The sequence below is a fragment of the Numenius arquata genome, chromosome Z (genome assembly GCF_964106895.1).
Source record: "Numenius arquata chromosome Z, bNumArq3.hap1.1, whole genome shotgun sequence".
NCBI lineage: Eukaryota > Metazoa > Chordata > Aves > Charadriiformes > Scolopacidae > Numenius > Numenius arquata.
This window is the reverse complement of record NC_133616.1, coordinates 74,583,865-74,609,597: the sequence shown is the minus strand read 5'-3', so window position 1 is coordinate 74,609,597 and position 25,733 is coordinate 74,583,865. Positions and strand designations below refer to the sequence as shown.

The following is a 25,733-nucleotide window of genomic DNA, read 5'->3' as shown; positions in this document are numbered from 1 at the left end:
TTTTTACAGTACTAGAATTTCTTTTACCTTGTTTTCTTCCAGATACTAATCATAACAAGAACAGACTCTGAGAGAGAAAAAGCTGCCCTCATTCACACTTTATCTACAGTAGAAGGTAAATAATTATTTTTATATATATTTTTGAAAGAAAAAGTGGCTGTTATTCTGTGTTTCGCTTTATTCCTGTTGGTATGCTTTTTGCAGATATCTCTCCTTTTTCTCCTCATCAGTAATCTTTCTACATACTGTTCTCACTCTTCCATTTCATAACTCTTCTAGCAGCCTTTTTCCTTTCTTGTAATTTTATTTTCCCCTGATTAAGAGTTCTGGTATGATGTGTTCTATTGCAAAAGAATGATATTTCATCTGTCAAGTCAAAGATTTATTTAACAGAACACAAAGGAGATGGGGGCAGCCCATTGCCTAATTATAATTGCATCTGTTGTCTTCGTCAGATTGTCGCTTTGTTTTTAGCTAATTGGTGCTCACAAGTTTTTCTTCCTTGCAGGTTTTTCAAGAGCAGTTAGAATTTAGATGTCTTAACTAAGCTCCCTAGCATAAGACCTTAAATGAGTAGTTAGCTACAGATCATGATTTCCCTTAGAAATCTGTTGCTGACGTTGTTTGCTAATTTGCTAAATATGTAAACACGAACTGTAGGAATCTATTAAACTCAAGGAAAAATATTATACTATTTCTGGTATCCTGGCCCCCCCACTGATACAAGCAGCACTTTCATCAATTCATCATTTTACCTATGAGTAATTTTTGTACAAGCTTGTTCAACATCACAGATTCAGCTGATAAAAGAAACATGTTTCAGGAAGACTGTTATTTAAGCCTGTGCTTATGTTTAGAGCAAGCCACTGATTCCTTTCATATTGCTTCTTAAAACCCATTTTTGTAACTCCTCCTTGCTTGAACTTTATCAACAGTGTCATGTATTGTATTGCTCTTTTGCCTTTAAAAAGCACATTTCCTGTGCTGTTAAAAGAAGAAAGCCTGTCTTTTAGAATGTTTTGAAAGGGAGGAGGCATGTTCACAATGCTTTTACTAATAATAATATTTAATGAAAAATATTTTATTTGTTTTGAGATCTTAAGACTTGGTTGCAAACACGGGTCAATCCAACTTACTAAACTTCTGAAGAGAGGCATTTGTGTTATACAAATATCCGGTTTTAGCTACATCTTCTAGTCATACTTGTAAAACGAAGTGTACAGAAAATGTAAAGGAATTTTAACAACAAAGGGACAAAGATGCTTCTTTTTGCACTAGGCTTTAGTTTTTCATTTTAAGGTAATCGGATTGTGAGTTTGTGAGACATGAAACTTATTCACACTACTTCTTCCTCGGACTCAAAAATGGAAGTTTCTAAACCATTTTACCCACCAGTGCAATACAAATTGAAAATGCATAGAACTTCATCAAGACAGACAATGTAATACATAAAATTTTAGTATCTTGTTTTGTCCCACATTTACTGCTTACTGCTGTGCATTGATGCATACCCACAGAGACTCATTTGTTTCATTAAGGCTTTAATACTTTTTATGCAGGTTTAAAAGCTATGGATCTGAATTCTGAGAAAAAAGGAAACATTTTAGGTTGTAAAGATATCATAAGCAAGTAAGTTAAATTCTTGATTTTTCAGAACAAAGACTTGGGACTAATATCAGTGAAACTTTTGTTACTTTTGTTCATTTCCATGGGACTTTCAGTCTGGAATAAAAATTTCAGAATATGGATCTACAGCTTCATTCTAGGAGGTGAAAAGTTTGTCCACACTGTAGTAAAATGCTCAGTTGCGAGGCTCAGAGGAACTTTCAGAAAACATGAATTCCATGTTTTTAATGTTTTGTTTTGCATGCTTTAGAAAAACTTGTTTAGAAAAATGTGCAGAAAAACATGTTTCTTTTGCATGTTTTAAAAAAGTTGAGGGGAAAAGGGCATAAGACAGAAATAATGAAAAATTATGATGTTGCAGGAAAATAAGAATACTTCAAATAGATAACTGGAGAAGGGGAAGTACAGCTATTAATTTTTAAATTAATTTTTAAAGAAATTACAGTTTTAAATTCAGGAAGGGTAAATGGTTTTTTGTAAACAGGCTTTAAGCAGTGATAATTCTTCAAAGTAAAAATTTATTTAATTTGTTCTGAGGGTAATTCTACCTGAACTTAATTTTATTAATATTTTGTTGGGTTTTTTAAGCCTTGGTAGATATTCCTGTATTATTGTACATAATCAGCAAATCGGAGCTGACTTCCCTTGGACACACTTCTCATTAGTAGTGGAATTTGATTACTCTGAAAACTCTTGCTGGAAAAATCTGTGCAAAAATCTAAATGTTGGTTACATGACTTTTAAAACCACCCTCCCTGCAACAATACAAATGGGTAAGTGCTCTCCAGAATCGTAATAAGTCATTGGGCTGGCATATGAAAGGAAACCATTTTCTCTTCCCTAAAATGCTACATTCATGTGCCTGTGGAAGAGAATGAGTAACAGATTATGCAGGCTAAAGCCAAGCAAACAGAGCTGGTTTATCTATACAGCAAGAAAGGAAGGTGCTTTTCTGAGGGTGTGAGCTTAGTTTTGGCCAGGATGTAGTAGTAAATGTTGGTTGATAAAGGCTTGTGCCAAGTTCACAGGTTGTTTACAGTTGCTACAAGTTGTATCCACCCTTCCTCATCGTAAGGGAATGTTGCTGTAGATCTAAGGGAATATAAATTAAAGCTTAATTTCAAAGATATTCAGAAGAGTTTAATTTTGAAAAAAAGAACAAAACAAGCATATAATAGAAGCATTTTAATGGGGATGAATGAAAACTGCATTTTAAAAAGATATGTCTATTTAAATACCTAAATGTATCTTTAGTTTTTTGCTTATGAAACTATTGTCTTACATATACAAACTGTTTCAGGGAATGCCTGTGGTTCCTTTCTTCTGGAGGTCCAGATTCCATATGTATTTCTGGCAACTGAAGGTCTTCTTAATATGCCAGACACTCTTCAGCTGTTGGAATCCAAGTGAGTGAAAATAACTTATTTAATCTTACTATTTATTTTCAGTTTTCCAGGACATGTATCTTGTCCTACTATATCTTGTAGTAACCATCTACTTGGCTATCCAGTATAATACTGCAATTACACTTTTAGCTTATTAAGATACAAGATAATTTTTCTGCTGAAGTTGGTAGCTTAATTCTGTAGATTCACACATGAGTCAACCAAAGTGGAACTGGCTGATTTGTTTATTTTAATGATGAGTTGGCACTTTTGATCAAAACAACTTATAAAATTGTCTACTTTCCCTGAAAATCATAATGTTACCCCAAAAAACTTTTTGCTTTGGAGCTTCTTGGTGCTTGGAAGACTTTGTGTTTAATTCTTCATAAAAATTTCTCTTGGATTTTTTTGTGTTTTATCTACCAGAGCTATGCTAAAAAACAAAACAAACAACAGTAAAACAATCTCATTTTTTGGTGCACCACAGCTTTTGGGAGAGGCTAAGCTAAAAACAGAAACTACTTTATTTGCAAAATTCAGATCTAATATTCTGCTGATTTTGAATACTTTTTAACCTGTACAAAAATTTTCATGTTTCTAAATCATTGCATGTGTGTATTATTTTCTTTGACATAATTTTCTTGCATTTTGCTTTCACAATAATAAATACCTAATAAAAGTGCCTTATATCATGGGGAGGAAAAGAAAACCACAAAAACAAAGAAAGGGGACAGAGCAGCATCATCTCTTAAACATAGTGCCAGAGATACAGATGGTTGATTTCACCGTGTTGCTGAAGAGCAAACTGTGAAGCCATTTTTGAACTCTAAGTACAGTACAATAGGAAAAAAAAGTTATATGTTTCACATTTAACATCTGAACATTTAATTGATGTCACTTTTAAACTCTGACCTGTTCAAATTCTCTGTTCAGCCTGACCTTAAGCTAAGTAGATAGGAATGCTTTTTGGTACTTTCTCACTAGTTTGGTTTAGCACTGATGAAGTAATTAAATAGGTGAGCAAATGAAGAGCTATATAATTTCAGAAGAGCTTATGCTTCACATTTTTTGTTAATCTCTGAATACACTCTCCGTACAAGTTTCTAGAGGACTTACTGCTGGCAGATTCAGGCTTAGGTCTCTTGTGTTTCCTGGGGATGAGGCCCAGTAGCATGACAACTGTCTCTTTACTTCCCTCCTTAGCCAGCCAAGGCTCACCTAAAGCCCTAACCATGTGATGTTCATTCAGACATGTCTTTGCTGACACAGCTGGTAACAGGTGGCTGCACTGCTGGCAGTTCTCCTTCACTCAGAAAAATTTAGGGTCATACCAATGGCAGTCAGGGAGTTTTCACTCAGCTTGCTTTCCCTGTGCTGCACAATCATGAAAGAAAGAAAAGAAATGCAATGTACATTTAATTACTCAAAAGAAGAATCCAAGTATATCTTCTTGATTTATCTATCTGTTCCTGTATTGTGTCTTTTTTTTGTGAACTCAAAGCCTGTATATCAAGGTTATATTTGGTGTGGTTAGGAACATAATTGAATTAATCCAGTAATATTTCATTAAGTCACTGCTACATTGATGTGCATTCTTCAAATGTGTCTTAAAGTAAACTTGAGCATTTGAGAAAGTTGATGTAGAATGACTGTGTAATTTAAAAAATTGTATTGAGATATATCTTATTAATTTCCTTTAAGAAAATCTTATTATTTTACTTAATTGAGATTTAATAAAATAATTTAACTTCTTCAGGTACAGCATTACCTTTGTTGAGAGAAGCAGTAGTTACTCCTTAAGGCTCTTTGGAAGTACAGATCAATATGTTGTGTTGACAATAGATGAATGTACTGCTATCTTTTTGCAGGTACAAAATGAAACCAGTATGTTCATGTTCTGATATGTGTTGAGTCACTTCTAGCCCATATCTTCAGTCTTCTAACGTGTATCTTCTTCCTCATAATCATACTTAATTCATGCATTGTCTCATGACTTATTTCCAAACTCATTAACCAGAATTCTGTCTGTGCCAGTTTGACTAGTTTATAATGTTCTCATGTCTGTACCTACATTTCTGCACAGAAGTGTAACATTTGGCCTGATACTGGGTTGTATTAAGTATAATCAAAGGATGCATACTTGAAAATAGAGTTGTATAAAGGAATATTGTAATAAACAATTAAATGTATCCATGACTATATTCTCTTACCAGTGGCATGTTACTTCCTCCTGTTTCAGATAGTTATCTGAAATAGTCTAGAGAATAATTTGTCCTACTCCTAATAAAAAGTAATAGTTTAGACAATAGTATAATTCTGATATGCAGCAAGACAGGTGACTTTACAGGTAGAAGAACTGCTACTGAAAGATAGATATAGAATAAAATAATGAGTATTGCAAGCGTAACACAGACATTCCTACACGCTTTTGCAAATGCTACTGCAATTAGCAATCTTGTACTTTATGTACTCAGTGTACGTATAATTTGATTTGTATGGGTTAAGTAGGTATGTCAGAGGTTTGTAATAGTATTCTGCATTATTAGAGTTCTCAAAAATCCTAAGAACATCCTAAAAAGTTAGTAGCAGTGTTTACTTTTTAGGGGAGGGAAAAGAGGCATGAAGCAGTAAATCAGCTTCTTAAAGGTCAAACAAAATAAAAGTTGGGAATACAACCTAGTTTTCCTAACTCTCCCATATTTTTAATACCTATATTATTTAGCTGTATTTATGGTTGATCTAACTTCTGCATGATACAGCAATGCACATTAAAAGCTTGTGACAGCCGTGGTGATATATTTATTTAGTTTTTCTTTTCATATGACTTTCGTGGTAGAGCATGGAAGAACTGAATTATGAGAAATCCTGTGACAATGTAATATCTAAGCTGGTGGTGTTATCACTCCAATATACATGCTGTTGGATTCTTTTCTATTCCAGAGAAAGCATGAGTTTAGAGTAAGTTATGAAATTCTTTTGTTATCTTGGTATTTTTTAAACAAACTTGTCACTGAAAGAAGCTGCTTATTAAAACAAGCTAACACTCTTTGTTCTTTGAATTTCTCTGTAGGAACACATTACTCTTAGAACAACATGAATATTGTAAGCTCACATTTCTAGTGTGCTTTGGACATTTCAGTTAGTTACATGTTGGCGTGCTCCTACTGAAAAATTCAGTGGAATGATAGAAGTAAGAGTGATCACTGGAGACCCCCTCAGAAAGTTAGCAGAGATGTTTTTCATGTATTAGGATCATTTTAGTCTTATACAAGAGATAAAAAAATGGCTGTTAAAAAATAACAGGATTTGAGGAGGTAATGCTAACGTGAGGTGTATTTCAAATCAACAGGCCCAGAAATTTCGCAAGACTAAGGATATTAATGACTGCAATTATTCTTTATAACTGTTTGAAGTAAATTAACCCCTACAAATACATGGATATGAATTACTGTGTTAGCATCACTGTGTATCATTTGCAACAGGGAGACATTCTTGAAGTGTTGTCCCAATCCATCAGTAGTTTTCCTTTTGATGTGGGAGCACAGCTTTCGTTGATACAGTTCTTAAGCATTCTTTACTACCTATTGTGAGATTTTTTTTCTGTGAGCAAGTGGTAAATTTTCCATGCGTCAGCTTTCCTCTCTGTATGACCCTGATGCAGTCCTTCCTCTTGCTCGGGGCCAGGCTTCCTTTGCTGTGGTCTGACTCCTTTTTCTTCCTCACAGTGCATCTTTCAGCACTCGATCACTCAACGTGTGCTACTTCTCCTATCACAGATACTAATGCTCAAACTGTACTAGTATACTGAATTCATGAAGTGAAACAGACATTCATTAACACGTGGAGCAAACGTTTTGGAATTATTACATGTGATATTACATATGAAGTATTAATGGTCCAATGAAACTGTTTTGTAGGTACAGTCTCAGGGGAGATACCCTGCTTAACCTTGCCTTAGTTTATGCCGCTCTAATTGAACTTACACAAAAGTCAGAAGACTTTGAAGTGAAGGTAATTTTTTTGGTAACAACCTTTTTGTTTTAATCTTCACTGTATGATATTTCCAAAGCGGTTAATCAAGTATGCATTCTACATCAAAAACAGAAAATAACTTAAAATTACTAAAATAAGAGAGAGGAGCTTAATTCAGTGCTGCTGAAGTCAGTGAAAAGACTGTGTTGACCCTGGTACAAGCTGAATCAGATTCAAATGGCCACTGAACTGTTTTTATGACTAGGAGTCAAGAAATGAGATTGTACCTTACATTTTATAAATTATTAGAACATGTATTAATCTTGATTACATCTTAATTTGAAGTTTCAGTTTAATATTATGTTACCAATGTAGTAGAAGAAAATAAAGTGTAATTTTCTCTGCTGTTAGCTAGTTTGCTTTTTTTTAATGTTGTAAGAAAAATAACTTTTTCATTATAAATCAGAAAATGCAGTATCTAGAATAATCAACATTTAAAAATGGGGCAAAAGTTGCATTTGGTTTACCAAGGTGATGTCTGTAACTTACCTCTTTTGCATGAAGTAACATCTTTTTAGTCATTTTTTTACTTATTTGTATAATAAATTTTGTTTCAAATTTATCTAGTTAAATGGAGGTTAAAAAGAGGACAAAGCTTTTTTCATTCCATGTACTCAGCAGTGTAGTTCATGTGGAAATAATACCTTCAAAGTGTCACATGTCTTCTTAAACTAAATTATGCATCTCACAATTGCCTGTTTTATTAAGAACTTGTATTATACCCATTAATTTGATCACGTGTAAAAGACCTATAGAATAAACTAATTTCACCTACATAGGGTTTGCATAAATAAGGAGTGTAATTCGCAGCCAGGCTAATGGTCAGAGGTTGGAATTCCTCTGTGTGATAAGCATGGATTAGGTTTAATTACTCCACGTTAACACCTGTTGTATTCTGGGTCACCTTTAAGCTTTCCCATTTAACTGCTGTAGCTAGTGAAGACATTCCTTAGTATAAGTTTTAACCAAAAATAATTTGTATCACTTTTAGGTAATTCTTATGCCAGGGATTGAAGAGGCAGCACTGGTAATTCGTCAGATTGCTGACAACATTCTGATGGCATCTAATATCAGTCCTCATGAGTGGCTGGACAAATCCTGGCTTTCTGTCCTGCCATCTGAGGTTTGCTTACCTTCCCATTAAGATATACTCTAGCTTTTTTTATTGTTCTCTTAAAATATATTGTTAAAATAAGCACTATTATTCATATATATATGCACTTTTATATATGTGTATATATATACACACACATTTACATAAATAACATTTCTATCATCCTTGCTAGCACAATTAAGAGCAACTTGGACTCTTCCCGTGCTTTCATAATTAACCGGTAGAGAAGTTTATCTTCCACATCTGCTGGCCCATGGGTAGAGTTCTACAGTTCTAGGCACTAACTTTAAAAGCTATCCAAATTGTAAAAGATAAATATACAATGGCTCACTTGGGCAGGAAGCCAAATTCATTAGTGCAGTTCCACTACTGAATCAATGGTGTTGCTTAAATCTGCTAATGCATTTTCAAATCAAGTTTACATGATTCACTGGTTTTATCCTTTAGAATTGAAGCATCTTTAGACTGTGCTTCCTTTTTATCAAGCTATTATGCAGAACTTACTCTTTTGCAAAAATGATACAGTTACATCTGTAGTTAAAAAAAAAAGTCGGCCTATAAAAGTGCACTGTTTAAAAGCTCTATTTCTATGATATACTGTATAACCTATTAGTAGGGATGTCGTTTGGTAGAAACAGAAAAAAAAGAAGGGAAAAAAAGTTTGTCAGATATCAAGCTAACAAAATAATTTCCATTTCCAGACAGAGCAATGCCTGCTTACTTTTCCATGTATCAACCCTCTGGTTGCTCAGTTTATGTTAAAGAAAGCATCTTCGCTGAACAGATTGTTTCTTGCAAGCTTTGATCAACTTCAGGAACTCCTCCCAGAGGTTCCAAAAAAAGTTTTAAAGGTTGGCCAAAATTAATTTATCAACTAGATCCATCTTTTTGTACTATTGTAATGCAGGGTTTTTTTAATCTGAAGATACATGCACATTTACTGTTATCATTTATTTAAAATGTTAAGCCTGCTAATTTTCAGCAGATTTTGTCAAGTCACCATTATGTTAATGTGAAAATTACTAGAATATTTCCTTAACTGGAAAAATACTCATTTGATCAGCTTCCTCTTCAAGCTTCATTGTATCAAGTATTGTATCAGCATACAACCTTATATGTTTCCCTAATACAAGAAATGTTTTCCAGTTCAGTATTTCCAGGACTTTTGTCCATTCCTTCCTTCCTTCCTTCCTTCCTTCCTTCCTTCCTTCCTTCCTTCCTTCCTTCCTTCCTTCCTTCCTTCCTTCCTTCCTTCCTCCTTACACAATAATAAACTCACCACTTATAAATTCATAGCACTAAGGAGCCCTAGAGGTTAAGATGAAGAATTCCATTCACTTAAGTGCCACACTGCAGTTAGAATTGTGTGGTCCTACTGTTTCAGTTGGGCCAAGTCAGGGAAAATTACAGACTGATTATAGTCAGCTAATTAGATAAAAAATGCACAGCTTTTATCGGTCAAGAAAATGGGAGGACAAACTTCCACATCAGAAGCATTAAGTTAAGGTGAAGGAGGAAGTGAATAGACATTTGGGCACTGAATATCAATTTGTGCATATTGTTGTAATACTTGCATATGTGTAAAGCCGTGTTTACTGACTGAAAAACAGAAAAAGATCTCATCAGTTTAATTCCTCTATGATGTACGATATGCACCAATCCATTGCAGACACTACTTCCTACAGTCCCGGACTAATGAAAGAGAATAAAGTATATTAAGGTATTGATTTTCCTGTGTTTCCAAAAGACAGGCTATTACTTACTCTGTTTATAGATTTAAGACAGGTGGCACATTGTCTACTCTACATGCCTCTCCTTCTGTATTGGTAAGTCTTTTTTTTTCTCTTTCCAGTAAACAAAAAATTATACATCTTAGAATCCTAAAAACTGGGTTAACTTTTTATATTTGACAGTGTAGATGTACTAAAAACACTCCTCAAGTATCTTTTTTTTTTTTTTTTTGGTTTCAGCATTTTAGTGACATGACATCTTCATACAGCCTTAATACTGCTGCTCCACTAGAAAGAGCAATGAAAGGTGCATCACCCCTAGAAAACCAGAATAACTTCAACACATTCTATCCAGATTGTAAACAAAATCATCAGTCTTTAGAGCTGCTTGGTAAGGCACAAAACAGCACAGGTAATATCTTGAATTACTAGGAGAATGTGACTTCTTTGAAACCAACTGAAAATCTGAATGTATTAGAATCTTTATCTTCTAATCATAGAAAAGTTACTTATTCTGAGGAGACAGACTGCAATCGAAATGCTCAATGGCATCTTGGTTTTCTGTAAAACGTAGAGAAATAATTTTTCATTCTCCAAACAGAGTGGTTCAAATTTTTCTCTACCAGGAACATCTCCTATGAATTCTGAAGCCGTAATTCCTCCATTGAATCATCGTCAGGGCTTTCTTGGCTCTGATCTTTCAAGCTGTGGGCAAAAGAAATCATGTTCTTCAGAAATAATTATGGAGAGGAAGCAGAATTTCTTTCCTGTGCCAAAGGACCGAGAAGATTTTGCTCATCTAGATGTTTCCAATTCTCTTCATGTTCAAAGGCAGCCCTTCAGTATGCACCATAGCTCCGGTCGTTCTTCCAAGAACTCTGAAAAGGAAGATTTCTTTGCAACTTTCAGTGACTATGCACCTCAGGAGAGCTCTAAGAGTTTTCTAGAAGAGTTTAGAGACACAACATTTAAGAGCCCAGAAATTCTGATTGACCAGACCCCATGGAATGACTCTTCATCCACAGGCCCATTTGCATCTGATGGTTTTCTCTCTGATTTCTTTGATGACTCAGATGAGCCTCAAAGTCTGAATTTTCACCAAATAGGTAGAGAATCTAAAGGAAAGAGAAAACAAAGTCCACCATTCTTATGGACAAGAGAAAAAAATAGACCAGGTATGTCCAAAGCAAGCAGAATTTGCTGAAAATCTGTTTGTAACTCTAGTGGACTATCTGTAAGACTAGATTTTGTATTTTCTTCAAATAGTTGTTAAATCCAATCCAACCCAACAGTTGCATGTTTCCTTTACTACAAAACTTACTTGCATATATATTTCTTCTGTGATAAAATGTTCCTAAACATTTATTTTCCCCTTTGAACATAAAGAATATTAAAAAAAAAAAGTTACTGCCATTATTTTTCCCTGGTAAAATATTGACAAGTAGTTCTTCAATGTTGTAAGATTCAGCTTATTTTATAAACATAGGTTTGGATAAAAGGGGGAAGAAAAGACTAGAAAGTATTTTCTCTAAAGGACAAAAAGTAGATTCAGCAAAATCAAAGAGTGAAATTTAGCTACTACTACATAGCTGTGTTTTGCTGTCTGTTGATGGAGTAAGAATTTCACTCTAACAACTTTCTAAGTTTGTTTCATACAGTTCCCTTATACTTGGAATAATTTTATTTATTAGCTAATGTCTCCAGGGCTAAACTCTCCATCTTGCCATCTTCATATCATTCCAAAGCATATTTCTTCAAATAGATGGTACAGTGTGTATTTCAAAACTTTGTTTACCCTGACAGTGTACACAGTCCTCAGTCCTTATATGAAAGCTTCAGGCTTCTCTTTTTCTTTTTTTTTTTTGTAGTCTTATTATCCCTGGTTTACTTTCTCAAATATAGTTAGTTTTAGACCTTTTTTGATAAGCCTAATATGGATCCATGGAGTCTTAAAAGTAAAAAAACATCACTAGTGCCTGTCAGACTAAGTAATCCTGTATCATATATTCTAGTATTTTTTAAATTCTGCTGCTTCCCTATAGGTGAGGTGTCACATTCTGTAAAAATCCACAGTTAAGCTTCTTAAACAAAGTGCCCAACTCCTAGTACAGGTCTTTTAATTTATTTCTCTATTGCTGGCTGTCATTAAATCTTTTGGTGGTACAGCAAGGTCAGCACAGCATTAAATGTTTTCACTAATTAGATCACACTCATTCATGAAAACACAATTAACTAATTGATGTCATGTTTCATGGGCTGCTTAAGGCAATTATGGAAGTAAAGAGAGGAAAAGTTAATTGGATACGGTGAACTGCTTTTAATTTTCAGCCTATATAATATATATTTCATACGGAAACTCTGAACAGACCTCTTGCCTCCCCATTGAGATTAAAACTGAGACCTGTAGTATTGCTGGGTAGTTAACAGTATTTCAGTAACCTGCAACTAGCATTGATAGTATGAAATTCTAAATAGTTTCAGTAGAGATCAAAGCAGATTCTTCTGCTACTACATTTTACAATATTCTGAAAACACTATGATCTCCAACTTGATAAGCTTCCTGTAAAACTCTTGCCCAATAGGGCAAAGGTATACTTAAATCTGAATCAAAATAAAAAAAAAAAAAAAAAAAAGGAAAAGTGATTTTTGGTTTAGATTTTGGAAGAACTGGCTTATTTTACTTTATTATTCAGTAGCCAGGGGAAAACTAAGTATGTTAAATAGATGTGCATGCTAATGCAAAAAACCCTTCTTAATACAGTAAAAGCCTTCTGAAATCAAAAATTTAAGAAATGTGGAATCACAAGTGTAAGAAATGTGCATAGACTCAAATTAAAAAGACACACTGGGAACCCCCAGGGATTTCTTCGGGCTTCAGATCAAACATTTATTAAACCATAAACAATTAATGCCAGTATGCCAAGCCTGTATTTCCGCTGGAACAGATGAAATCCTTAGGTCACTGTTAAAGTTTTCTGACAATATGTTTTGTAAAGACTAAACAGAATTTTCTTACAGTAACTTATTTTGAATAAGCAACTACTCAAATATTTTGTTGTAAAAATACTTGAATCTTAACAACGTAAGCAGCTTTTTTAAACAACTGGGAAACATGAGCATCTCTGGTTAAAAAGAATTAACTTTCACAATTACTGAGTGTAAGATTAATGGAATAGAAATAAGCATTAAAATCTTTACTGAAATATTGTGGTTAAGCATAGTGCAGGTTGATGTATTTGTTTTGTATAAGGTTGTATTATTATTACAGGACAATGTGCAGAAAACTGATCAGTACTAGTAAGTAGTAGTTAATATTAATCTGTACACATTTAATTTTATGGCCATTGATATGTTTTGTACAGAGCACACTGGTTAAAGCTAAAGTCTGTTACTGCTTCTGAGAAATAAATAATTAAGTCTGTATACGACTGTACTACTTGTAGTTTATCATACATGTATTTTCTTTTCCCTTCTTTTCCAGATACAGGATTTGCAGAAGTACCAGAGTTCAAAAAAAGGAGATTGACATATGAAAGAGTCCCTGGAAGAAGTGATGGACAAACACGTCTTAAGTTCTTCTGAACAGAGTGGAGATTTGTATACTACACATACTTTTTAAAATTCTTAAACTCCTTGAAGGGAAATAAACTAAATTCTTTGTTAATTTCTAGAGAGAAATTAGGTTTTGTGAATCCTTACTAATTTGGGATTCTTTTGTATGTTTTTAAAATTTTACTAAACAAACTAGTTCCTTGAGCCTGGAGAATTGCTGCTTCTCTCTTTGTTCTCACGGGTGATATAAAGGTACTTTATCACTCCTTATACAAAAAAAATAAAATATGAATGAAAAAACCCAGACACTGAAGCTTGTAGTTTCAAGGCACCTGTGTTTGCTGCCTGAGCCTGCAGCTTTCCAAACTTAGAGGTGGGATAGATCTGCCGGAATCTCAAGGCTGCTCATAAAGCCTTTGAGCTTTCTTGCACTTACAGCTGTAACCCTTGGGCTCAGCTTCGCTCCTTTCCTTCTGAAAGCTCCTTGAGAAACCAGGTGATGAGTTCCTGAACTGCCTTTAATCACAATCAAGCTAGAGAAACAACCTGTTTGTTTTCACAACACGTGCAAGATAATGTTGAGATTTAGGATTCGAATAGATTTGATTCAGGGAGGCAAGAGACACTCGGAGGCAGTTCCAGATATCATAGGCTACAGCTGGAAGGAGTAAGAGATTTTTTTTAAAAGAAAAAAGGCTTTTCAACTGCAAGCCACAGAAGGGAGAGGATAGAAGAATACCCAAACCCCCACTTTCCATCAAAAGATTTGGCAACGAAAGTGGAAATACGTGTGGGAGCGATGGTAGACAGTGACTCCCTTCCGGTGCAGGAATGCATGCACGGTTTGCACAGGCGTGCCTGCCCACTCCAGAATGTCAGGGTCTGCTCAGTGGCCTTCAGATGAGATGATTCTGTTTTCAAACTCACAAATCTTTTCAAGTTTGAGGCAGTAACAGAAAGAAAAAAAAACAACCACCCACAAATGAAAAACCACCAAGTTCACGGTTTATGCTTGAAGTAAAATACTTTCTTGATATTCAGCCTTCATTAAGCGCATATTGACTATTTGGATAAATAAAACCAGCACTTAGGGGAGAAAGCTTTGGTCTTTCAGAGGAAACCGAGTGCTGATTTTCAGCTGAGAGTTCCTAAAAGCTATGATGACAGCACTAACAGCAATTTTACTTCTCATTAATATCCCCAAATTATCTGTACCCAAATTGCTTGCAAGACTTCAGAAAACACCTTTCAAGTGTAACAGAAAAAGATGAGAGACTTTTAATAGAATTGCAAACAAGCCAGCATTTCTCTGTTTTCCCCAGAATAAGTGAAAAACTTAAATAAAAATTCCAGTTTGCTTACTGTTTCTGTCCCATTTTTGTGGTCACTTGACCCAACCATTTTCCATCTCTTTGCTTCGTGGGTTTGGCTCTGTTCTTCAAAACTGTCTCCCAAATTGCCAGGCCCTAGAATCTGTTCTTTTTAAGGGTGCAGCTCTGCAAGATCTCAGTCACAGATGACCACAGCAGAGGAAATTACAGCTGCTGCTGCCAAGCTATGTATTTATGTTCTCCTTCCCAACAGGCGAAGGCTGACACACGAACTTTCACAGGCACGGACATGGAAGACTGGCTCAGATAATCCATAGATCACTTTGAAAACAAAGGCACATTGCCTGGATTAAATAAGTAAAGAAAATTCAAGTGCTATCTGCATTCAGCTTCCACTAGGTAGGAAAAATGCTGTGTACAGTTAGTTACTGGCAATGCAGTGGAAAATCAGGAAAAGGGCTTGCAATGACAAGTTGTTTTTTTTACTGTATTTGTTTATGACTCTCTCTCACAGGTATGTAGAGATTGGCAAATCTATCATGCGATAGATACCACATTCTCCCCCCTCCTCCCATCTGTTTAATGTGGAGGAAAACTACTATTGCACTGTAAAGATGCACTTTTTTTTTTTTCCCCCCTAAATTATCTACGACTAAGAAGAATTGGGATGTAACTAATTCTCAGACAAAAAGATTCAATACACAACCTTCCTCACCAGTCCTTCAGCAGCAGGTAGGGACACAGTTCTTTGATCAGATTTGCCAACTGCATAGCGACCAGGCAGGTGGTACCTGCAGATGGAAAAAAGCCTTCCTGAGGGACCACAAGAGATGACAGAAAAGGGGTCCTTGTGGCTCATAGGAGGCACTTGGCCATCCAGGTGTGTGCACTCACCAAATTTGCTTTGTCGTGGGCATGTCATGCTGCCATGAGATGGGTGTGAAGGCCTCTGTGTGGAGTGGAGTGTGGAGTTGAGACCTCTGCAGACAGCGCTCCCGATCCATCCATCTCCCAACCCCTGCCCAGGTCTTTCTACCCTCTGCCGGCATGAGACATGGATGCAACCAGGACCGGCAGTGTGATCACCCAGAGGTGCTCCTCTGACTCGTCCAGCGTAGTGCTCCAGCTGAAAGGTACCACACGGAGCCGGGCAGGGCAGCCAAGAGACAGGAGCAGCTGAGACCAGCTGGCCAGCCGTGGCTGCGCTCTCCTGCACACTGTCATTTGGCAGCTCCTTATGCCAGCTCTGCGGCCGCTCCAGAGCCCAAGCTCCACCTGAGGACACAAAGGAGGAAGGGGATGAAGGGCTACAAAGATTAGGGGACTAGAACATCTTTCTTATGAGGATAGGATGAGGGACTTAGGTCTTTTCAGCCTGGAGAAGACTGAGGGGGGATCTGATCAACACCTATAAATATTTAAAGGGTGGGATGGGGCCCATCTTTTTTCAGCAGTGCCGAGTGACAGGACAAGAGGTAATGGGCACAAACTTGAACATAAGAAGTTCCATCTAAACACGAGGAGAAAATTCTTCACTTTGAGGGTGGCAGAGCCCTGGAACAGGCTGCCCAGAGAGGTGGTGGAGTCTCCGTCTCTGGAGATGTTCAAAACCCACCTGGATGCATCCAATCTGCTCTGGCAGAGATCCAGATGATCTCCAAAGGTCCCTTCCAACCCCGTATCATTCTGTGATTCTGTGACCTGGGAGAGAAGTAGATATGGGGACAGGAGGGGAGGTTTTACTGCAGGAGGTTAAAAAAAATACTGAGGGCTTGCCTGGGAGGGAGTGACCAGCCAGCATCTGATGGCTGCTCAAAGGCGTTTGATGTGTATCTTCATCCCTCTCCCTCCCCGACTTGAGCATTTTGACCTCTATCTGAGCCTCTGGTCACCTCTGTGCAAGCAGGAACAATCGTGCTTCCTCTAGACTTCTGCAGCGTGCGCATGTGTCGAGGGCTAAAAGAACAACTACCACATTCAAATAGCCTACAATGAAAGGAAGCCAGAGCAGAGGAAAGCTCTTTAGGAAGGAGGTTCTCCTCTGCATTTAGAGGCACGATACTTTATGACTCTTGTTTCAGTGTCTTCCCACAGAACAGCGAGCACGAAAAGCTTCTGAGAAAGGCTGAACTGCCTGGAGGACACGCATTGCCCTGTTTCAGTTAGTATTAATGACAATTAAATGCTCAGACTGCCAACTCCTTCCTCACAGTTTCAAAATGTCTAAGTGAGCCTGATAACGTTGCTACTACTTACCATAAAAATGGTAAATCGCTACAAATACGATTTTTCTATTTATAAGACATACTTTCTAAAAATCCAACAGCCACTTTCTCTTCCCAAAAAGCTAAATAGCTTGTGGCCTCCCCTCCCACTGCAAAATCAAAGTACCCTCTTTCTTACTGCTCTTCATTACAATTAAACAATGGGCTCAAAGCCAGTAGGGAAAGGAATTTTATTTCCAAACTTCTAAAAGATTAATACAAACAATAGAAAGTAGACAAAATTAAAAACCTATTAAAAAAGTTAGTTGTCCTTGTAAAAGTGCTCCATAAAAAAAGGAAGGCAAATGACCAAGCACATTTTAGTAAGTTTTGTGTATTGCAAACCTTGACAACTATGCATGCAACTATCTTTGGGTGTTCCTGTGTTTTTAGTGTCTGTTTGGTCACATTTTAAACACGTGAAGGAAACTCCACCACAGCAGTACCTCTACAAATAGAAATTAGGAGAAGTGTTACAGATTAGAAGTCTCAGGAATTGAGCCTGTGCTATGCATTGTGTCCAGCAGTTTCTAACACGTGTCATTCATGGACCTACACGCACGTGAAAAAGAAGTGTAGTTGGTTCCAGGTCTTGCTAATGGAAGCAAAATTCCCTCTGAGAACATTACTTCAGTACTAAAAGCATATAGTTCTATACTTCAACAATCCATTTTTTGGATTTGGAAAAAACCAAGCTAGTTTTTACCACCATTCCAGTGAAACAGTTTACCAAGACAAGAGTAAGAAATTTGGTAAAAATTAATGTACTTCTCTTTTCTAAAATGTAAACTTCTCAAGTAATGTTTGTGTAGTTAGCACAGTGCAGTAACAATGGTGACAATTATGAAAAGAGCAAGAGTTACATTAAAAACTTTAAGAACAGTAGCAAAAGATAGTGAAGTACAGATACACAAGAACAAACAGATAAATATCTCGGATATTGTTTTAGCCACACAAAAGTTAGGACACTGAGAGAGACTTTTCTTGTGAAGGAAAGGCAGTTGTTATTCATGTCGTGCTTGAAGGCAACTCTGATGACCTTCCCTGTAAGAGGAAAAAAAGGTTTATTAAATGCTGTCTTCTTAAGTAGATACGTTTCTCTTACAAATTATAACACAAAAGCGCCTTTGCACTGAGAAAAAAATTAATAACCCCTTTCCTTTGCAGGATGTTGGCATACTTGAGTATTACAATTTTTTTTAATTGGCTTTTTGACTTTGCTCTCATTTTTCGCAATCCTAACATAACTAAATAATAAACTAGATAATTGATCTATCAGCAAAAGATGACTAAAAAGACATCTGAAGCTGAGCTATGCATTTCTAAAAGTATCATAAATTAACCATCAAACTCATTTGAGAAAATATTCTGTATCCTGTCTGGATGATGCAATCAAACTTGAATCCTAGAAATACATCCATACGCACACAGAGACACACACGGAAGATAAAAAGTAGAAATGCTGCTTCAGTAGCAACAGTCACTATCAATTTGATCTCATTTTCATGAAGAGTTAAGGGTAGCACCTAAATTAATAAAATCTTCTGCTTGTGCTTCCCCCCCCCCAACAAGTTTTCCCAGAAAAGCATCTTGTGCTCAGTTGTTTTCTCTCTTCAGGTTTACTCCTGTCTTGACCAACCTATGTAGAAACAATCAAAACCACGCTATTGATGAGGCACCAGCACAACAGCAAGCTCGGGACTCTGGCAGTGGGAAGGGGAAGATTTTGCAAATACTTTAGGTTCTAGGTTAAATTCTGACCTTAAAGAAAACATTAACTTTCACTTTGATAGCACTGTCAAAGAAAGAACAGAATTCAGTGGTTCTTTCTCTCTCCGTAGTTTCTCAGCTCTTTAGCAGGATCTCTTTTATTTTTTTCTCTTAAAGAAGAGTAACCCCTTCGGAATATCCTACTTCCACCTTCATTTGTCATGCAGAAGAAGTAAGAATTTTCCAACAAAAGTCATGGTGTGATCCTGCCCAAGACTGCAAGCACTACTAGCACCTGCCTGAGAGTACACGGCCTTTCTTCCTCCTGCTGCAACCACTGGTATCAGTGCGACAGAAGGGAGAAATACGTGCGGGAATTACGGAATGGGACCCCAAAGGTTTGCAAACGCTGGATGGCCACCACCCGTCCACCCTGCAGGTGTCACGCAGGAAGAAGCAACGCAGAGGGCTAAGGCAAAGAGAGCCCCGGGAGTATCTCATCCTTCAGAACCTGGGCTGGAAAAGGCTGTGGTTACAGATGGCCTCAGCTCCTCTCCACTTCCACCACTGCTTGGTGCCCTACCAACAGTAACGACAGAAGGAGCCTAAGGCCTGGAGTATTGTGTCCGGCTTTGGAGCCCTCAACACAGGAAGGACATGGACCTGTTGGAACGGGTCCAGTGGAGGACCATGAAAATGATCAGAGGGCTGGAGCACCTCTCCTATGAGGACAGGTTGAGGGAGTTGGGGTTGTTCAGCCTGGAGAAGGCTCGGCTCCGGGGAGACGTTATAGCAGCCTTCCAGTACCTAAAGGGGGCATACAGGAGATGGGGAAGGACTCTTGATCAGGGAGTGGAGCAATGGGACGAGGGGTAATGGTTTTAAACTGAAAGAGGGGAGATTTAGATTAGATATTAGGAGGAAATTCTTTACTGTGAGGGTGGTGAGGCACTGGAACAGTTGCCCAGGGAAGCTGTGGATGCCCCATCCCTGGAAGTGTTCAAGGCCAGGCTGGATGGGGCTTTGAGCAACCTGCTCTAGTGGAGGTGTCCCTGCCCATGACAGGGGGGTTGGAACTCGATGATCTTTAAGGTCCCTTCCAACTCTAACCATTCTATGATTCTATGACTGAGGCAGCCAAATGAACTGCAATGTGACAATGAAGACAAAATGCATTTTAACAAGGTTCTTACGCTGTGAGCAGCTCATCAGAGCATGTGCAGCTGCCACGGCTTTGTCTTGCTTCTTCAATGAGACTGGGTTTTACGTCTGGCTGCATCAAACGCAGCTGCGTGTCACAGACAGCTTTTATTATTTTGGATGCTGCTGATGCTGATGCTAGAGCTGCTCAAACACAAAAACTGACCAACCAAACGAAAAAAAAAAACACTCATAAACAAAACGCCTCTAGAAAGAGCTCCAGGAAAGAGACATGCTTCATTTGCCAGACAAAAAAGGAACAGAAAACAATTTGCAGAGCCAGACGGAAAGCGATGAACACTTTGCTACCAATAACTCAACGTTCAAACAACTACCACCATGTGCCCTTGTCCTTCCTAGGGCTTGAGTTTCAAATCAGAGTTGTTGTCGTGGTAGCTGTGACCTTATTACCTGGTTTTCAGAGTAGAGCACAGGAGCGGGGCTCTCGAAAGGGATTGCTCCCCGCAGGAACCCCAACAAGCAAGGCATCTTTGCAGGCATTTTGCATACAGTACTGCTGGAGCTCTGCAGCCGCCTGAGAGACCTGTGTCAGGGAAAAAGAAAAACAAATCCAGAGAGGAAACTAATTCATTCACAAGCATCTATTAGGCATTTCCTCTTGAAGAGCCGCTATCAAACAGGGCTGGAGAGCAGTCGAGTCAGCCCTTGGATCCAAAGACACCAAGTAAATCAGCACAGACACATATTTTCAAAGCTCCAATGAAACACGTGTGAAATATGCCAGTGATGAGCCAGAGGAGCGTAGAGGACTGAGGTGCAAGTGCAATGGAGTTTGTCCTCATTAAAAGCAGAGGGCTGTGACCACAATGTTTTCCAATCTGCTCTACTGTTTCCAGGTTTATATTTGAACTCCTATATCCTCAGATCATTTATAAAAATGTTTTTCATTTCTAAACTGTTAAGCAACACAGAGCATAACAAGGAATGAAAGCAAAAAGATGAGGATTAAAAGCTTTTTAAGTCCAAATTGCCACCTTCCCTGCCTGGGCAGTGAAGTGAGAGCTTCAAATCCACACTCTGGTCTCCAAAGAGGACAGTCCAGAGCTGCAGAACAAGCCCAGAAACCCAGCAGCAAGATGCCTCCAGCAGTGAACTCCCCTGCTCTCCCCATGGACAGCAAGTCAGCCACATGCCTGTATTTTTGAAGGCAAATATAGGGGAATTCCGAATTGACGCACATTGGTAACTGCTGCCGGGAACTGTCAAAATCCACAGTCTGCTACATTTTTTATAAAAGGAAATACTGAGCCTATTGGTGGAAATACAAGCTCCCCTCTGACTTCACCTCTGCCTTCATTACAGGACTCCTGAAATGCCGATTTTTCTTCCTGCACAACTTTGCGGTGTTGCCAGCGGAGGGACAAGAGAGTAGCCAGAAGGACCATCCATGCTTCCCAGCCACCTGATGGAAGGGGCTGTCCGGGAGCCCCAATGGGATTTTGGTTCTGGGCCATCCCATCTCACAGCATCTGGAAGCACGTGGGAAATCTGGCCTCCTGCATGCTTTCCTGTGCTGTTTCGCTGCTGTCCTGCTCACCGCCTCCCAACTCTCCTGCAGGACACTCATCCCGGTAACTGCCTGAATTTTCCCACAGTCCCCCAGAGAGCAGAGTCCAGGGAGAAGCAAGGAACCCTGCTGGTCAGTGGGCTTTGTCACTCTCCCCTTCCTTGAGGAGAACCTCTTTCTGGAGGTTGCAAAGCTGTCCCACCCTGCCCAAGCCCCTTGGACAACCCTGCAGCCCGAGCACCCTTGCCTCAAGCACAGTGCATCCCCCTTGCTGGTACCTAACTGTGGACCACACTGGTGCATCCTGGTCTATCCTGGTGCTCCTGGAGAGATACAAACCTGATTTTTGGCATCTGTGTGAGAATTACCTGCAGCAGACTTACTCCAGGACAGATGTGCCTACTCTTAGCCTTACCTATGCCCCCGCAACGCTCTTCACTCCTCCAGGTCACACAAAAAATACGAGTGTTTCTGCCCCATTTCACCACAGGACAAACACGCTCCCACAGCAGCCTCCTGCCTGCAAGATACGTGTGGGGACTTCTTTCCTACTCAGTTTCCTCTTTCTGAAAATACTGTTCCTGTCTGCTTTTTCAGCTGGCAGGGTAAACAAAACCACCACTGGAACTTTGTAGTACGGGATGTATTTTTAAAAATCCTTTCATGTCCAGCTTCCGTCTGAAAACACATTGTCTATTCAAAGTAGCCCAAAGAACGTTTTCTGCTCAATGCCTGCTAAAACTGATCCAAGTGGTTTTTCACCAGCTGAATATATTCCTCGCTGCTTTTACGCTGCATATCAGGAAACCCCTAGATGGTGCTTTTTCTACGAGACACATTTTTAATCATGCATCATTTCACCTGTGATTTTTATAAAAAGACACGAACGGGTCTGTAGAACAGCAGACCCGGGAAGCAGCTGCTGCGCACAATGCTCCAAGAAGGATGAGACTGAGGTCTTGCCAAGGCTGAGCCTCCCTGGAGGACAAGCAAACCCGTAATACAAACCTAGCCTTGAGAAGTCCAGCTACAGAACACATTACCACCACAAAGCAACCCCCAATGAACTACAAACTCAATCTTTTATACCCCCCTACCCGCCCCCCCCCCAAAAAAAAGGGAGGAGGGAGTATCTGCCTCAAAACGAGCAGGAACAGGAATCCAGGCTGGTGGTGGTGGTATAAAGCAACAGAAACGTCAAACACAGAAACCATTGACCAAACAATATCCCTCTTGCCACAGGGGCCTGCATTTCTACTCTGCATCATGCCATCTCTCACAGATTCCCACACATCACTGCAGTGATACACAGCAGCCCCTTTTAGCGACCCACACATCTGCCAACTCCGTAAATTCACTAACGAAATAACAACATTAATGAATTGATCAGGACGACGTCCAAAAGCCATAGTGGTTTCACCTTGCAATGGGCACTTCAAATTTTCACCAGCCCAGGACTGGAGCAGCAGTAAGAAGTATTCTAAATGATTTTAAGATCCATTAGCTGAGTTTCTGCAGCTGAGAGCGCTGGCGCTGTGGTCAGAGGAGGGAAGCTGGTGTTTGGTGACTGGCCAGAGAAAGATGGCGAATGCAACGGAGGTGATGACAGAAGAGGAAAGCGCAGGAGACAAATTAATTTGACCTCCCATCACTCCACAGCCCAGGCTGGATTTTCTGTGTGGCTGCAAAGCACGGTTTTCTCGAAGCAGCTGTGAACCCACCCTCCCCGACCCTGCTGGGAGCCAAGAGCGGCTCCTCACGGGCGAACCTGGGCAGCCGGAGCGGGGAGAAAAGCCACCCAAAGCTCAGGAGCTGGCAAGCGAGGGGACCGCCTCACCAGCCGGCCTTTGTCTGCGGATCGGCAAGGAGGAGAAGGTTCATGCATGCGTAGAAAATCCCCTGCTTTCCCCCAAAGAGCCATCGGGTCCGACACCACACGCCGCCTCCGCCGCCCCTCCCCGCAAACCCCGCCGGAACTGGGGAAGGGGGGGTGGGCCCCGAGGGGCGGCTCTCCGCCACCCTGCTCGTTGGTGCAGAATTAATGAGGAGCCGCTGTAATTATTTATGCCGCTGTAATTATTTTTACAGCTCCTTCCAGCAGGGGAGGGCACTCGCGGGGCCGCCAGCCGGGGCTCGGAGCTCCCTCCCCGGCCACCCGCACCCCTCGCCCCCCTTCCCGGACAAGCCGGGAAGCCACGGCAGGGGCGGCTCGTCCCCGTATCCTTCCCCCTCCCCCCGACACCCCGCGCCCCGGCCCACCTTGATCCTCTCCACGGCCGCCTCCAGCTTCAGCTGCTCCACCAGCCGCTGCATGGTGCTGAGGCTGCCGCCCGACGACATGTCCGGGCCGCGGGGAGCCGAGCGAAGGAAGGAAGGATGGAGGGAGGGAGGGAGAGAGGCCGGCGGAGACCGGGCTGCAGCCGCCCCTTCTCCCGGCACCGCCGCCGAGCCGCCCCGGGGAGGGGCCCGGGAGGCACCGCCCCGGCACCGGCCCTGCGGCCCGCCGCGCCTCCCCCGGCGCTGGGTGGATGCGGGAGCGGCTGGGGGGGGGGCGGGTAGAGAGGAGTGTTGGTTAAAATAGGACAGGAAGGAAAAATAAAAGGGAGGGAAAGGGGAGAAAAAGAGGAAAAAGGAGGCAAAAGGAAAGAAAAGAAAAAAGGAGGGAAAAGAAAAAAGGAGGGAAAAGGAAAAGGAGGGAGGTGCGGGGGAGAAAGAGAGGGAAAGGAGAAAAAGAAAAAAAGGGGGGAAAAGGGGAAAGGGTGGAAAGAGGAAAAAAGGGAGAAAAGGAAAAAAAGGGGGAAAGAAAAAAAGCAAAAAAAAAAAGGGAAAAGAAATTAAAAAGGGGGGGAAAGAAAAAGGAAAAAAGGGGAGGAAGAAAGGGGAAAAGGTAAAAGGGGAAGAAGCAAGGGAGAAGAAAAAAGGGAAGGGAACAGGAGGGAAAAAAGAAAAAACAAGGGAAAAGGGGAGGGAGGAAGGAAGGGAAGGGGAAAAGGTGGAGGAAGAAAGGGGGAAAAGCAGAAAAATAAAAGGAGAAAAATAAAAAAAGGAGGGAAGGAAAAGAGGGGCAGAAGGAAAAGGGGGAAAAGAAAAAAGGGGGAAGGGAAAAAAGGAGGAAAGGGAAAAAAATAAGAAGAAAAGAAGGAAAAGAATGGAGGAAACAAAAAAAAAAGGAGGGGGAAAGAATAAAGGGGGGAAAGGGGGGAAAAGGGGGAAAGAGATGAAAGAGAGCTCCTAGACGTCCTGGAACGATTTAACGAAATCTCAGCTCTGCTCACAGGCAGTTGTTGGGCTCAAACTGCCCGGCAGCTGCTGCCAGCGTTGCTGCATCCCCCCTGCACTGTTCATCAGCGTTTCACCTGTGACCACAAATAAGTCACCTCACTTTTTTGGCAGGGGTTTGCCAGCCGTCAGAGTTTGCTGGCCAGTTAAAAAGCTGGAGGGGTGAAGCTGATGGCCTCAAATGATTGCTGTGAAGACAGGGACAACCAGCTGTGGACACCTTTGAGCCCCAATCAAAGCCTCAGCAGGGGCATGAAAAAGACTCTTGAATGTGAAAGGGCCTGGCTCTGAATACCTTTTGGAGATTGAGTGAAATGTACATTTCACCTTATATACACTATATATTCAAAAGTACATACATGCTACGAAGCAGGTAACAGTTCTTCAAAAAAAGTTGATAGGAGGTAAGGTGGTTCCTCTCCGAGATCCTATTACCTTGCCATGTTTTTCCACGTGAAGGTCCCACCGCTACCCAGTACAGCAATACTTGTTCATGCAAACACTTCTCTGAAGTCATCTCAACTTACACTGGCTTTACTAAGTATAGTATTGTAACTCCCAGCAGTCTCGTTCCTGCTTTTTTCTTATGTGTATAATTGCTTTGTCAACTTTATTTCAATGTGAAATAGGGCCTGAAAATTTATGCCCAGCAGACAGACATCATTTAGAACTACGATGAGATGTTAGGCTGGAAACGCGCAGTAGCCCCAGCTAACGAGGTGTCACTGCAACGCTGACAGCTTAGTAAGGACACACGAGATTTTTCTGTCCTTCTTCACGGAGTTGCGACTCCTCTGTCACTGCCCAGAGAATTTTCACTGCAGCCCATGAATTAATGCCTGCGTCTGGTTATTTTCAGAGGGCTCAATATGTCGAGGAAAGAGGGAACTCCAAGCCGAGCCTGCGGAATGGCTCATTTCCAGCAGGTTGTATTGGCTTTCCCTTCTCCACTCACTGGGTATTTACAGAGACAAGACACCGC

At 40.1% G+C, this 25,733-nt stretch overlaps 2 protein-coding genes across 2 annotated transcripts in view; one reads left to right on the top strand and one right to left on the bottom strand.

The window, feature by feature from the left end:
- SHOC1 (shortage in chiasmata 1) overlaps nucleotides 1-13,469 on the top strand; it is a 52,732-nt gene extending 39,263 nt beyond the window's left edge. The window contains exons 19-28 of the mRNA XM_074166888.1: nucleotides 43-115; nucleotides 1,560-1,629; nucleotides 2,215-2,399; nucleotides 2,927-3,032; nucleotides 6,929-7,022; nucleotides 8,035-8,166; nucleotides 8,859-9,008; nucleotides 10,128-10,299; nucleotides 10,514-11,062; nucleotides 13,375-13,469. Coding sequence (XP_074022989.1) covers nucleotides 43-115; nucleotides 1,560-1,629; nucleotides 2,215-2,399; nucleotides 2,927-3,032; nucleotides 6,929-7,022; nucleotides 8,035-8,166; nucleotides 8,859-9,008; nucleotides 10,128-10,299; nucleotides 10,514-11,062; nucleotides 13,375-13,469 — 1,626 coding nt within the window. The remainder of the gene's footprint in view (nucleotides 1-42; nucleotides 116-1,559; nucleotides 1,630-2,214; nucleotides 2,400-2,926; nucleotides 3,033-6,928; nucleotides 7,023-8,034; nucleotides 8,167-8,858; nucleotides 9,009-10,127; nucleotides 10,300-10,513; nucleotides 11,063-13,374) is intronic.
- A 954-nt stretch (nucleotides 13,470-14,423) lies between these two features.
- Nucleotides 14,424-23,922, bottom strand: GNG10 (G protein subunit gamma 10). The gene is made up of 4 exons (XM_074165864.1): nucleotides 23,732-23,922; nucleotides 20,356-20,488; nucleotides 15,665-18,078; nucleotides 14,424-15,561 (listed from the first exon to the last, which is right to left on the bottom strand). Exons 1-2 carry the CDS (start codon nucleotides 23,810-23,812, stop codon nucleotides 20,363-20,365), a joined length of 207 nt encoding a protein of 68 aa, XP_074021965.1. The 5' UTR covers nucleotides 23,813-23,922; the 3' UTR covers nucleotides 14,424-15,561; nucleotides 15,665-18,078; nucleotides 20,356-20,362.
- Nucleotides 23,923-25,733: the final 1,811 nt, after the last annotated feature.

Coding starts and splice junctions, on each gene's coding strand:
- GNG10 (XM_074165864.1), bottom strand. CDS start 23,812: ATGTCGTCGGGCGGCAGCCTCAGCACCATGCAGCGGCTGGTGGAGCAG. Junction 20,489..23,731: donor CGGCCGTGGAGAGGATCAAG/GTGGGCCGGGGC, acceptor TCCCTGACACAG/GTCTCTCAGGCGGCTGCAGA.